At 42.1% G+C, this 14122-nt stretch overlaps 1 protein-coding gene across 3 annotated transcripts in view; it reads left to right on the forward strand.

The window, feature by feature from the left end:
- Positions 1–491: 491 nt before the first annotated feature.
- Positions 492–14122, forward strand: part of LOC106610718 (zinc finger protein 395) — a 28987-nt gene continuing 15356 nt past the window's right edge. For 2 of the 3 annotated variants that reach the window (XR_001329956.2, XM_014210226.2), the window contains exons 1-3: positions 494–837; positions 10544–10841; positions 11794–12023. Coding sequence is in view for 2 of the 3 variants with exons in the window: in XM_014210226.2 (XP_014065701.1) it covers positions 10647–10841; positions 11794–12023 (425 nt within the window). In the remaining variant the exon portion in view is untranslated. Of the gene's footprint in view, positions 838–10543; positions 10842–11793; positions 12024–14122 lie in introns of all 3 variants that reach the window. The other variant, XM_014210227.2, reaches the window with a different exon arrangement.

The raw sequence follows: 14122 nt of genomic DNA on the forward strand, positions 1-14122 counted from the left end.
GCTGCAACGTTTTGTCAAACACTGATCAATAGTGAGATTACGCTGAAGTCGTTACATAACAGTAGCACAATCGTTCACGTGGTAGAGGGGTGTGATATGACAACACGAACACTGTAGGCCGAATAAAAATAATAGTAGATCACATATATGTATAACCAGTAGGCTTGCCTTTCTCCACTCGTTCGTGTCAAACATCAACAAATTCACCATTGTAGCCCACGACAAGCGAGCACCGAAGCAACGTTACAACGTTAAACGTAGTTATTTGCTTTCTGCAGCAGGGCAGGAGACACAACAATGTAACCTAGTTTAGTTACTGTATGTCCACTATGAGCTCCCCATCCACCCAAGCACGCCCAACTCCAAGGCTACTGTAAACAAGTGAGATTTGTGGGACGTGAGTCTTGAAAAACAGGGTTTGACCAATGAACGCGGACATCTTTACCACATGGTTAGCTTGTTTACTAGAAGACCTGAAAACCCCCGCTGAATAGAGAGTTGAGAAAAACCCGGAATTGAACGTCGTTTCTTAATGTCAAAACTTGACACCCACAGCTATACTTCCACACCAAAATGGTTTCACCGCCGCTGATTTATCTATCCAAATGAGGCTACATGTAAAGTACACGGTTATTTGCGTCCAAGGGCATTGTATGGTGTTTACTTGAGAGTGTTTTAGCAGAAGAAAAGCTCCATTCCAATCCTGCCCCTGACTCCATATCGGGTTTGGATATAACCAGCATACAACCCTTTTTCCAGGCACAGAAAATAGCATTTCAAGTTACAGCCGGTTAAAGCGAGCTTGGAGGAAGGGGGTGTGTTAAAAAATTGGCGGAGGTAAGTGCACTGTACCCATTGAAACTTTGGGTTGTTTTTCTCAAAGAAAAGTGCTGTTTATAATGCATTTTTCACCGATGCTTGTCAACATTCTAGTAGATCTCTTCTGTATTGCGTAAGGATTCGATTGTAAGGGTATATTTTTCATTGTAAACGTGAACGGAAGAAAAAAAAACGTGTTGATCTGATCGCTGCAAAATGTATTGGGGTCTCATTTTTATATTGCCATGTTCATCGACTGTCGAGTGGCAAAGAATATGAGGAGGACGCAGTCAAAACAGAAGCACTGTTTTTATTTGTGGGCCATCAATCATTCTTCAATGAAGCAATGCTGAGTAGTGCTGTAATGGCATTTTCTATCAAAACATAACGAGAGTATCAGAATGTAGGCTGGGCTACTGTAAAAGTCATGTTTTGCATCCTAAACTCTCTTGTGCGCAGTGCCCCCTTTGTTACAATAACCTTGTTAATGAATGTATTTCTTTTAACTTCCAAGATGATCCTATTATTGTGGAACCTGTAAACATGCAAAAAAAAACATGTATACTAATGAAACATTTATTATGCATTATAGCGAATAACATATTTACATGAAAAGTGTTGTAGTGAGGATAATGCTGCAATAGGGATAACATGGTGGTATTTTCATGGTATTTTTTTTACCAATGTTATGGCGTTACAGTTTATAAGCTCACCTAGAAGTTGTTTTGGTAATGGAAATACACAATGGGCAGTTAGTGCGGGCATGCGTGGTTATACCACTGTTTACCGATAGGGGGTGGACACTCCTTCAGAGTGATCTTTTTGTAAGCACAACGTTTCATAATGCAGTGATGATGACATTGATTGACACCTTGAATTGAAGCCTCCCTTTCACCCCCTGGTCAACATTATTAGGCTACATTGTTATTATCATGTTATTACATTAAGTAATAGTAAAGATGTGGAGATATACACTGATGAGAATGATGATGACGATGATGATGATGACAGTGATAATAAAGCTATTTATTTATTTCATTTAACTTTTATTTAACTAAGCAAGTCAGTTAAGAACAAATTCTTATTTACATTGACGGGCTACCAAAAGGAAAAAGGCCTCCTGCAGGGACAAAAGCCAAACTTTGGGGGGGCTCTAAATAATGCTAATTTGCCGATTGTATTTCTTTAAAATGCAGTTTTGAACTGTTACAGTAGTAAATATGAATATAAAAGTGTGTTCCAATTGAAACGAACACCCCCACCTTTCTGTCATGGACAATACAGTCTCCTACAATGACATACTCTTCAGAGCAAAACTGATTTCAAATAAAAAACAATATTACTTTCCTGAAAATAATATTTAGAAACAAATATTAAGAAAGTAGAGGATTACATTACATTTGCATGCACATGCATAGCTAGTTAAATAAAGGTTAAATAAAGTAGGCCGTCTATAACTGGCAATTGTGGCATGTACAGTAGAGAGCTACTGTAACACAGAGGGCCAATGTTGTGCAATCAAAGGAAATGCTGTTACGATCAGATCAGTTCACTATTACACCAGTGAGTCAACCATTACTGGAATCAAGGAGGGGGATGGAGAGAAAAAACCTGACTGTAATTTGATTTTTTTTTTATGGCAGTTACCAACCAGACCTTCAGAGACGTCTCCTTCTCACTCTCATTCTCATAGTCTCCCAAATGTTTTCTTTCATACAGATTTGGATCTTAATTTGAGCCATCTTGCTACAGCAGGAAAATGTGAAATATTATGCGGATTATAATTAATGCACATTTTTGTAGGGGTTGATAAACGTTTAATTCGGTCAAATCGAGTCTGAAATTTCAAAGTGGAAATTACAAACTTTAGAAACCTTTTTAAAACTCAAATACACTACAAGTTTGCATTTCCTGCCGTGCAGGAAAATTCTCAGCAACAGACCCCTACCCACATGTACATACTGTATTACCTCAATTACCTCAGCTACCTCGTAACCCTGCACATTGACTCAGTACTGGTACTCCTTCTATGTACAGTTTTATACACTTGTATTTCTTTCATCACATTCCCAGTGGGTCAGAAGTTTACATACACTCAATTAGTATTTGGTAGCATTGTTTTTAAATTGTTTAACTTGGGTCAAATGTTTTGGATAGCCTTCCACAAGCTTCCCACAATAAGTTGGGTGAATTTTGACCCATTCCTCCTGACAGAGCTGGTGTAACTGAGTCAGGTTTGTAGGCCTCCTTGCTCGCACACACTTTACAGTTCTGCCCAGAAATGTTCTATAGGATTGAGGTCAGGGCTTTGTGATGGCCACTCCAATACCTTGACTTTGATGTCCTTAAGCCATTTTGCCACAACTTTGGAAGTATGCTTGTGGTCATTGTCCATTTGGAAGACCCATTTGCGACCAAGCTTTAACTTCCTGACTGATGTCTTGAGATGTTGCTTCAATATATCCACATAATTTGGAGTGGTTGAAAAACACGTTTTTAATGAGTCCAACCTAAGTGTATGCAAACTTCCGACTTCAACTGTATAGCCTCGTTAATGTTTTTATTGTGTTTCTATTTCCTTTTTTATTTAGAAAATATTTGTCTTACTTTTTACCTCTGCATTGTTGGGAATGGGCTCATAAGTAAGCATCTCACTGTAAAGTCTACACCTGTTGTATTCGGTGCATGTGACCAATACATTTGATTTGAAATGAATATCTGTACTACTCAGTCTTTGGCTTTCCTGGTGGCGTTGGTGTTGCTTACACACACACACACACACACACACACACACACACACACACACACACACACACACACACACACACACACACACACACACACACACACACACACACACACACATATGGACACACACGCGTGCACACACACAAACACACGTACACTCCCCTCCTCTCTCCCCCACCCTGCACTCCACTCCACACTCCCCACCCCAAATCTTTCCCACCTGTAAATTCTTCTTCTGTACTCTGTAGAAGGGATGACTCACTGTGTCTGTCTTGCTCTCTGGTATTGAGACTTGCATCAGTTTCATGATGACATCCAAATAGTGATTTTATTGACTACGTGAGACAGAAAGGGTGATTGGTGGTAGAATGAGTCCTCCGCTTTGCAGGGGAACGTTCAGTAATTATTGGGAGAGTATTATTGAAGAATCCCACCTCAACTTATTGGAGACTGTTTGGAGACTGATGGGAGACTTATTGGGGACTTATTGGAGACTTATTGGAGACTTATTGGAGACTTATTGGAGACTTATTGGGGACTTATCGGAGACTTATTGGGGACTTATTGGAGACATATTGGGGACTTATTGGAGACTTATTGGAGACTTATTGGGGACTTATTGGAGACTTAATGGAGCATTATTGGAGACATATTGGAGACTTATTGGGGACTTATTGGAGACTTATTGGGGACTTATTGGAGACATATTGGGGACTTATTGGAGACTTATTGGGGACTTATTGGAGACTTATTGGAGACATATTGGAGACTTATTGGAGACTTATTGGAGACATATTGGGGACTTATTGGAGACTTATTGGAGACATATTGGAGACTTATTGGAGACATATTGGGGACTTATTGGAGACTTATTGGAGACATATTGGAGACATATTAGAGACATATTGGGGACTTATTGGAGACTTATTGGAGACTTATTGGAGACATATTGGGGACTTATTGGAGACTTATTGGAGACTTATTGGGGACTTATTGGAGACTTATTGGAGACATATTGGAGACTTATTGGGGACTTATTGGAGACATATTGGGGACTTATTGGAGACTTATTGGAGACTTATTGGAGACATATTGGGGACTTATTGGAGACTTATTGGACACATATTGGAGACTTATTGGAGACATATTGGGGACTTATTGGGGACTTATTGGAGACTTATTGGAGACATATTGGGGACATATTGGGGACATATTGGAGACATATTGGGGACTTATTGGAGACATATTGGAGACATATTGGGGACTTATTGGGGACATATTGGGGACTTATTGGGGACTTATTGGGGACTTATTGGAGACTTATTGGAGACTATCATTGGAGCAGTGCCTTCACTTTTAGCCTTTTTCCTAAGCAGTGTAAATACAAAGTATTTTGACCTAATCATGTATTTTGAATATGTGCAGGGTAACTTGAATAACATGAAATTCAACAAGTGGAAAGAGTCATTAGTAGTGCACTCTTTTGTAATAACTATGTAATTAATATACTGTCTGGTTTGAAGATAATATTTACAGGCTACTGTTACGTAATTGTATGTTAAAACCTAAGGTAGGCCTAAACATTCCATTGGGATGTTGAATTGCAGCTAACTTGAACTCTGTGTGTAGGTGGTCTGACCAGCAACCAGCCCTTCCTCTCTTTAAAGAAGTATCAATGCAAACCTAATGATGAACAACAGTGTCCGAAATAGAAGGGCTCCAAAATAGGTCATCATGGGAAATTTTTGTGTTCTAATTAGTGTTGTCACGATACCGGAATTTTGACTTTGATATCGATACAAGGTTTAGTATCACAATACTCGATACCAAAACGATACCACGACAATCTTTGGGCATCTTTTGAGTTAGAATTGTTTTTACAGCAACATTTTTTTGATGTATGCATGTATGCATTAATGAATCAATTATACAATCATGCAATCAATTTGACTTTGTTTTTACCAATGTAACTGTATTATGGTAATAATGTAAAAGGTAAGTATCTATTGATAAACGGGGTAAATCAAGATGTAGCCTAGGCCTATCCACAATACAGGTGAATGCATAGTCAATAGGTGTGTGCATGCATGGAGTTATTGAGCTTGTTTTGCCTGATGTCATGGGGCTACAGATGACAAACAATATGTTTCCCTTCCATTTGGGACTTATTTTATTGTACTGGTCAACAACATTTGCATAGAAGTAGCCTCTTTTATCAAAATGTGCACTGTCTCTTTAACCAGTAATGACTTCATTTGCTGATGATCTTTGGGAGAGATGTGAGAGAGAGACCAAATAAGTGAATGACTAATGCTTTTGGTGGCAATCAGCTTTGAAATAAGCATATTTTGCATTATGGTTTGCACATTTTTTAAGTGCTGAGAAAAGTACTAAAATAATATTTCAGCCTATCAAATACTATTTTTAAGAAATGTATCACTTTTGTATAGTTATATGATTCACAACCAAACAGTGGTGGAACAAGTACTCAATTGTCATACTTGAGTCAAAGTAAAGAAACCTTAATAGAAAATGACTCAAGTAAAAGTGAAAGTCACCCAGTAAAATACTACTTGAGTAAAAGTCTAAAAGTATTTGGTTTTAAATATACTTATGTATCAAAAGTAAATGAAATTGCTAAAATGTACTTAAGTATCAAATGTGAAAGTAAAAGTACAAACCATTTCAAATTCCTTTTATTAAACAATTTTTTATTTTTATTGGCCGATAGCCAGGGGGCACACTCCAACGCTCAGACATAATTTACAAACAAAGCATGTGTATTTAGTGAGTCCGCCAGATCAGAGGCAGTAGGGAAGACCAGGGATGTTCTCTTGATAAGTGTGTGAATTGGATCATTTTCCTGTCAAAATGTAACGCAAACTTTTGGGTGTCAGGGAAAATGTATGGAGTAAAAAGTACATTATTTTCTTTAGGAATGTAGTGAAGTAAAAGTTGGCAAAAATATAAAAAGTAAAGTACAGATACCCCAAAAAACGACTTAAGTAGTACTTTAAAGTATTTTTACTTAAATACTTTACACCACTGCAACCAAAGTACTTGGGTAGTGGATTGATGTTAGCTTTAGCTGTCAGCTAGCAAGGGAAGCCTACAAAGCTGGAAGCTACCAGTATCTTCATCTACTGACCATGTCTACATGCACACAGTATTCCAGATAGTAGCTCATATCCTGCTTAACATTTTATTCAGGATATGCGGTTTACATGCACCTTTGATATCCTGCTCATGAGTATCCCTGTATCCACGAATGAACAGAATATTCCTCATTTAAGTTAATCTTGGTTAAATGGAATAGTAACTGAAATATGGACAGTGACTGTAGGCCTATAACCGCTCACATGTAGTGTAATATAATATTAACTCCTGCAGAATTGGGCATTTTTGCAGTGAAATTATACACCAATGTTCATTTTGTCTCGGGAACAGGAGAGGAGAAATATGATTTCTTTCTTTCAGCATTGCTTGAGAAGATGGGAACGTGCGTGGAAAGTGTTATCTTTGACACTATATCAGCAGACAGTATTTGAACCACATAAAATATGCACCCAAGATGAATGGAAGTCTTATCAGAAATGTGTTTTGTCCTTTTACTCAGCTTTTCATTTCCTAATTTCCATTTTCCACTGTTTTGGAGTTAATGTGTTTTCTCCCTGGTCCCTAAACGAAACAGACAACTTTACCAGTGTTAACTAGATTACTAATGCATTCATTCTATCAATGTACGTAAGATATTATTCTGGTGAGCACTGCTTTATTTAGTCTTCTGGGGCAACAAATTATGACACAAGAGAAGCTGCATGTATCAAACTGTAGTTGACAACCAAATGTCGGAAATTATAATATGGCCTACCAAATGTCGGAAATTATAATATGGCCTACCAAATGTCGGAAATTATAATATGGCCTACCAAATGTCGGAAATTATAATATGGCCTACCAAATGTCGGAAATTATAATATGGCCTACCAAATGTCGGAAATTATAATATGGCCAACCAAATGTCGGAAATTATAAGCAGAAACGTAATTTAATTTATAGTAAATTAATTATAGTGGAATTATTATGGTGATTTGTTTGACAATCGGATGAAAACATCATCACACAACACAAATTGAGCCTGCGCAAAAACAATAGTAAAGGGGATAAGATGTTTACATGCCACAGTATCCCGTTTTAGAACAGCATATCCCAGGCATCTTATCTGGGTTTCTCATAACCGGGATACAAGTTTTTTTTAGGTTATTGTAAACAGAATATGATGTTTATAAAACAGAGTACTTGAGTATCCCGAATAATAACGGGATATGGATGTGAATGTAAACCTGGTCACTGTAAAGTGAACATTTCTACATTCTGTGTCGCATTATTCTAATAGTCTGCAATTTGGGGCGTTTTTGCAACTGCAGGAACACCCTCCCTCGAGCATCCCATTGGTTCCTTCATAAATGCCCCCACCCCCCCCCGAGTATCCCATTGGTTCTCGCATGGAACGCCCCCCCTCGAGCACGACAACTTCAAGCTTGTGTGACTCTTTGGAATGTGTCCTTCGCTCCTGCCTGCTGAACACCTTCCCTCACCTTCGTTCACAGAACAGTGGGAAAACAGTGCCCGACAAGCAGGGGCGAAGGACATTGTCTACCTGTCGACCCCGCCTCCCGCCAGCTACTCTAGTGCACAGCAGGCGGGGGTATCACCATGTGCTAGCTAGCTTGCTAGTTAGCGGCACCATGTGCTAGCTAGCTTGCTAGTTAGTGGCACCATGTGCTAGCTAGCTTGCTAGTTAGCTAGCACACAGTGTCTCCCCCGCCTCCCGCATGTTGTGTACCGGAGTCCTCCTAGGACTAGCTAGCTAGCACACTGTGTCCTTCGCTCCCATCTGCTGAACACCGGCCCTCATTGTCGTTCACAGAACTGCAGGAAAACGGTGCCCAACAGGCAGGTGCGAAGAACACCGGGCTCATTCAAGCAGATCACTTTTGTCAAGACGTTGACCAACGTTGGTCACCACCTTTCAAATGTGTTGCATTATGGGTATAACATTTTTCCGACTTGCAACTACATGTCGACTGCATGAACTTTACAAAAATCATGTGATCAAAGGTCATACAGTTTTTTATGAAGTCGCCTTCAAGTCACTGTAGTTGCTTCTCACCAACTGCACCATGCAGCCATCACCTGCGTTGTGGGAGGCACTATTTGTCAACCAATCATTAGGGTGTTTTTGTTTGACCCACACGAACGTGGCCAAAGACATGACTGAAACAGGAACCGACTTTGCCACGATTCAAAAGCTACAGAGGATAGGCTACAAATAAAAGTGATATTTGATATCTCTAACCAATTAATTGTACACACACACGCTATGTTTTCATTTTGTGAGTGTGGAATATGGGGTGTAAAGAGAAGTTTATTCCTACATTTATAAAGAAAAACTTTTATAAGCAATAGCATCTATGTTGACACTGCCATGTTGAGTTGCTCTGAGCCTTGCTGTTTGAAAAGCACTACAGTGTTCAACTTTCGGCTATCGCAGATGCACCTCCCTGACATCACTCGCCAACTTTTGTCTACAGTCGGCTTCGTTAGGCTTACCGCTCGAACACACACACTGTTTACCGGTGTTGCCCCCGCTTCCCTTTAGCTACTCCGGTACACAGCAGGCGGGAAGTGGGGGTGACACCATGTGCTAGCGAACTAGCTAGCTTGCTCGTCACCTCCCACCTGCTGTGTACCAGAGTCTTCCGTAGGACTAGCTAGCTTGCACATAGTGTCCTTTGCTTCCGCCTTCCGAACACCTGCCCTTGCCGTCAACAGTTCCCGACAGGTGGGGGCGAAGGTCGCTACCGGGAAGCACTCTTTTCACGCCACTTCGATACTGAAGTTACTTCTTTGTAGCAGGTTAGGAGAACTTACGCATCAGGTTAGGAGAATTAACATAGCAGGTTAGGAGACTGAGGTTAAGGTTAGGAAAGGGGTTAGGGTTAGCGAAAATGCTCTCCTAACCTGCTACGAAAATCACTTTGTATCAAAGTGGAGTGAAAAGACTATGTCCCTTATGATACCTACTGTACTGGAGCGCCCCCACCCCGCACCTGTCCTAGCTTAAATATGTAGCAATACAAGTATCAAGAGGGGTTCCTGCAGATGCGAGAATGACCACATGCAGGAACGCCCCGAATTGCTCCCTTCTCCATTATTCAAGACTGTTAACTTCTGTGCAGCATGAGTTTGGCGCTAACATGATGCAGCCCACACTCCCAGTGCAGGCTAGCAGTGAGTAAGTGGAGCAGGCAGGGTGCGCTATGATAAGGGGTCGGCTGCGCTGATATAGACAGGCTTGATCCATGAGACACATTTTTGTATTGAAGAAGTACAGAAGTTTCAGTATACCGTGCAACACTATTTGTATCTTTATTAGCTTGAGCCATCGAATCCCAAGCCACTACACATACAGTACATAGTCAGAGGGCGGTGTAAAAAAGGGGTCGCCTCTACCCACTGATTTGGGGTCAAATTTGTTTTTATCCGTCTAAGGATCAAGGATAGGGTTGGCGGATATGGTAATCTTATCCAAGATCAGGAGCAATTTCGACCCAGAGCGTTTAAGGGGAGGAGGTGGGGAGAGGGGTAGATTGGGGTCTGAGACGGGTGTTCATTCAAGTTCTGATGAAAAACAGTGATGTTATTAGCTACCAAAAATGCCTTCCCCGCACATTTAATCAATCCATCAAGGTTCATGGCATCAACACTTGCATCTGGACAGATATGACTATGTCAATGAAGGCAACTTTATAGGGCTTTGAAGTGTGAAATACAATAGCAAATGGAGCACAAAGATTTTCTCTGTTATATAATGTATTGAAAGCAGATGGTCAATTTCTAAGGGCTGGATTCAATTCGTATCGCAGAAGTATCGCGGAAGACTTTTTCTCCAATCTTGTTTCTTCTCTTTCAGCTGTACCTCTCTCTCACTCCGTCCAATTCTACGAAGGTTTGTTTCCAGAGAACCAAATCTCAATAGATCTTCTGAGTCTACAGACAAAGTGTTACTCCCAACAATGTTACCCAAGACTCGTCTGGGGAAGCGTTCCCCCCTAGGGGCATTGGTGTGTACCTCCTGCCCCTCCATGGAGAGCACACTGGAGACAGGGGCCCACGGGGACCCTGAGGGGGGTGTGGGGAGCCCAACCATGGGACCACCAGGGCCCCAGCATCTCAGCAGGTTCAACTACAAACTACAACCTGGACAGAAGGTGAGGGAGAGGGGACACAGGGAGCGGTGGGGAGAGAAGGGGGAGGGAGGGAGAGAGAGGGTGAGAAGGGAGAGTGGGAAAGGGATGAGGGTAGAGGAGAGAAGGGGCTAGAACAACAGAGTATAGGTGAGAGAAGAGAGGGAGAGAGGGAGGGAGGGAGAAAAAGTGGAATGCACTGTTCTTATGTAACTTTTCATAACTACTACAGATGTAGGATCTTCATTTGAGCCAATTTAACAATACTGCAGCAACAGGAAATACTTTTAGTAATGGACATTTTTGAAAGGGTTGATACATTTCTCGTAAGGGAAAATCATGTCTGAAATTTCAAAGTGGAAACAACAAAATTCAGAAGCCTAAACCTCAAATACACTACACGTTTTCAATTTCCTGCATTGCAGGAAAGTTCTCCTGCAACAGGGTGATCTGTATCTATCCCCATGTGGTCTCAGCCTTCTGTTTTCTGCTTGAGAGAAAAACAGTCAATGTGTCTGTCTGTCACTGTCTGTTCCCATTATCTTTCCCTCGTTTTCAGTGTTGATGTAAATCTGTATCTCTTGGCCTTTATCCCATCTCTTCTCATCTACAGTATTTCACTCCTCTCTCAGGTGAACAGGCTGGGCAGCAGTCCACTGTCATTCTGTCACTGTCACTCTGCCTTTGTCCACTGGACTGTTTGATGGCCACAGTGGCACGATTACCTCGAGGCATCGCTCTCTCCCTTTCTTTTATATCGGTCTCTCTTTTTCTTTATCTCTGTCTCGCTATGTCTTTCGCACCACTCTCCCCCTAGCTTGACATTAACTCTGACTTGTCGTTGTACTTCTCTATCACTCTCTCTCTGTCTGTCTCTCGCTTTGCCTCTCTCTGTCTCGCTCTCTCCCTCTCCCTCCCACTCCCTCCCTCCCCGATTTAACATGTCACTGTCTCTAACCCCTCCCTCCCTCCACAGGTGTATGTGTTGTGTGGAGGGCGTGAGTGCACAGGGGTGGTGGAGCAACACAACCATGTGGATAATGAGGTGGCGATCCTGCTGCCTGCTCTGGGACAGCATGTCCTGAGGAAACTACAGGACGTCTGGACCTCCCCCACTGTCCCTCCTCAGCCTCCTGCTGCAACACAGAGCACAAGCAAACCATACCAAGTGTCCTCCTGCATCGATGTGCCCAATGTGCCCAGGAGGTAAGGGTAGTATAATGTAGTGTGGGGAGGTAAGGGTAGTATAATGTAGTGTGGGGAGGTAAGGGTAGTATAATGTAGTGTGGGGAGGTAAGGGTAGTGTAATGTAGTGTGGGGAGGTAAGGGTAGTATAATGTAGTGTGGGGAGGTAAGGGTAGTATGATGTAGTGTGGGGAGGTAAGGGTAGTGTAATGTAGTGTGGGGAGGTAAGGGTAGTATAATGTAGTGTGGGGAGGTAAGGGTAGTATAATGTAGTGTGGGGAGGTAAGGGTAGTATAATGTAGTGTGGGGAGGTAAGGGTAGTATAATGTAGTGTGGGGAGGTAAGGGTAGTATAATGTAGTGTGGGGAGGTAAGGGTAGTATAATGTGGTGTGGGGAGGTAAGGGTAGTATGATGTAGTGTGGGGAGGTAAGGGTAGTATAATGTAGTGTGGGGAGGTAAGGGTAGTGTAATGTAGTGTGGGGAGGTAAGGGTAGTATAATGTAGTGTGGGGAGGTAAGGGTAGTATGATGTAGTGTGGGGAGGTAAGGGTAGTATAATGTAGTGTGGGGAGGTAAGGGTAGTATAATGTAGTGTGGGGAGGTAAGGGTAGTATAATGTAGTGTGGGGAGGTAAGGGTAGTATAATGTAGTGTGGGGAGGTAAGGGTAGTGTAATGTAGTGTGGGGAGGTAAGGGTAGTATAATGTAGTGTGGGGAGGTAAGGGTAGTATAATGTAGTGTGGGGAGGTAAGGGTAGTATAATGTGGTGTGGGGAGGTAAGGGTAGTATAATGTAGTGTGGGGAGGTAAGGGTAGTATGATGTAGTGTGGGGAGGTAAGGGTAGTATAATGTAGTGTGGGGAGGTAAGGGTAGTATAATGTAGTGTGGGGAGGTAAGGGTAGTATGATGTAGTGTGGGGAGGTAAGGGTAGTATAATGTAGTGTGGGGAGGTAAGGGTAGTATAATGTAGTGTGGGGAGGTAAGGGTAGTATAATGTAGTGTGGGGAGGTAAGGGTATTATGATGTAGTGTGGGAAGGTAAGGGTAGTATGATGTAGTGTGGGGAGGTAAGGGTAGTATAATGTAGTGTGGGGAGGTAAGGGTATTATGATGTAGTGTGGGGAGGTAAGGGTAGTATAATGTGGTGTGGGGAGGTAAGGGTAGTATAATGTAGTGTGGGGAGGTAAGGGTAGTGTAATGTAGTGTGGGGAGGTAAGGGTAGTATGATGTAGTGTGGGGAGGTAAGGGTAGTGTATTGTAGTGTGGGGAGGTAAGGGTAGTATGATCTAGTGTGGGGAGGGGAGGGTAGTATAATGTAGTGTGGGGAGGTAAGGGTAGTATGATCTAGTGTGGGGAGGTAAGGGTAGTGTAATGTAGTGTGGGGAGGTAAGGGTAGTGTAATGTAGTGTGGGAAGGTAAGGGTAGTGTAATGTAGTGTGGGGAGGTAAGGGTAGTATAATGTAGTGTGGGGAGGTAAGGGTAGTGTAATGTAGTGTGGGAAGGTAAGGGTAGTATGATGTAGTGTGGGGAGGTAAGGGTAGTGTAATGTAGTGTGGGGAGGTAAGGGTAGTGTAATGTAGTGTGGGAAGGTAAGGGTAGTGTAATGTAGTGTGGGGAGGTAAGGGTAGTATAATGTAGTGTGGGGAGGTAAGGGTAGTGTAATGTAGTGTGGGAAGGTAAGGGTAGTGTAATGTAGTGTGGGGAGGTAAGGGTAGTATGATGTAGTGTGGGGAGGTAAGGGTAGTATAATGTAGTGTGGGGAGGTAAGGGTAGTATAATGTAGTGTGGGGAGGTAAGGGTAGTATGATGTAGTGTGGGGAGGTAAGGGTAGTATAATGTAGTGTGGGGAGGTAAGGGTAGTATAATGTAGTGTGGGGAGGTAAGGGTAGTATAATGTAGTGTGGGGAGGTAAGGGTAGTATAATGTAGTGTGGGGAGGTAAGGGTAGTGTAATGTAGTGTGGGGAGGTAAGGGTAGTATAATGTAGTGTGGGGAGGTAAGGGTAGTGTAATGTAGTGTGGGGAGGTAAGGGTAGTATATTGTAGTGTGGGGAGGTAAGGGTAGTATAATGTAGTGTGGGGAGGTAAGGGTATTATGATGTAGTGTGGGGAGGTAAGGGTAGT

Source organism: Salmo salar, chromosome ssa09 (assembly GCF_905237065.1).
Source record: "Salmo salar chromosome ssa09, Ssal_v3.1, whole genome shotgun sequence".
Taxonomy (NCBI): Eukaryota; Metazoa; Chordata; class Actinopteri; order Salmoniformes; family Salmonidae; genus Salmo; species Salmo salar.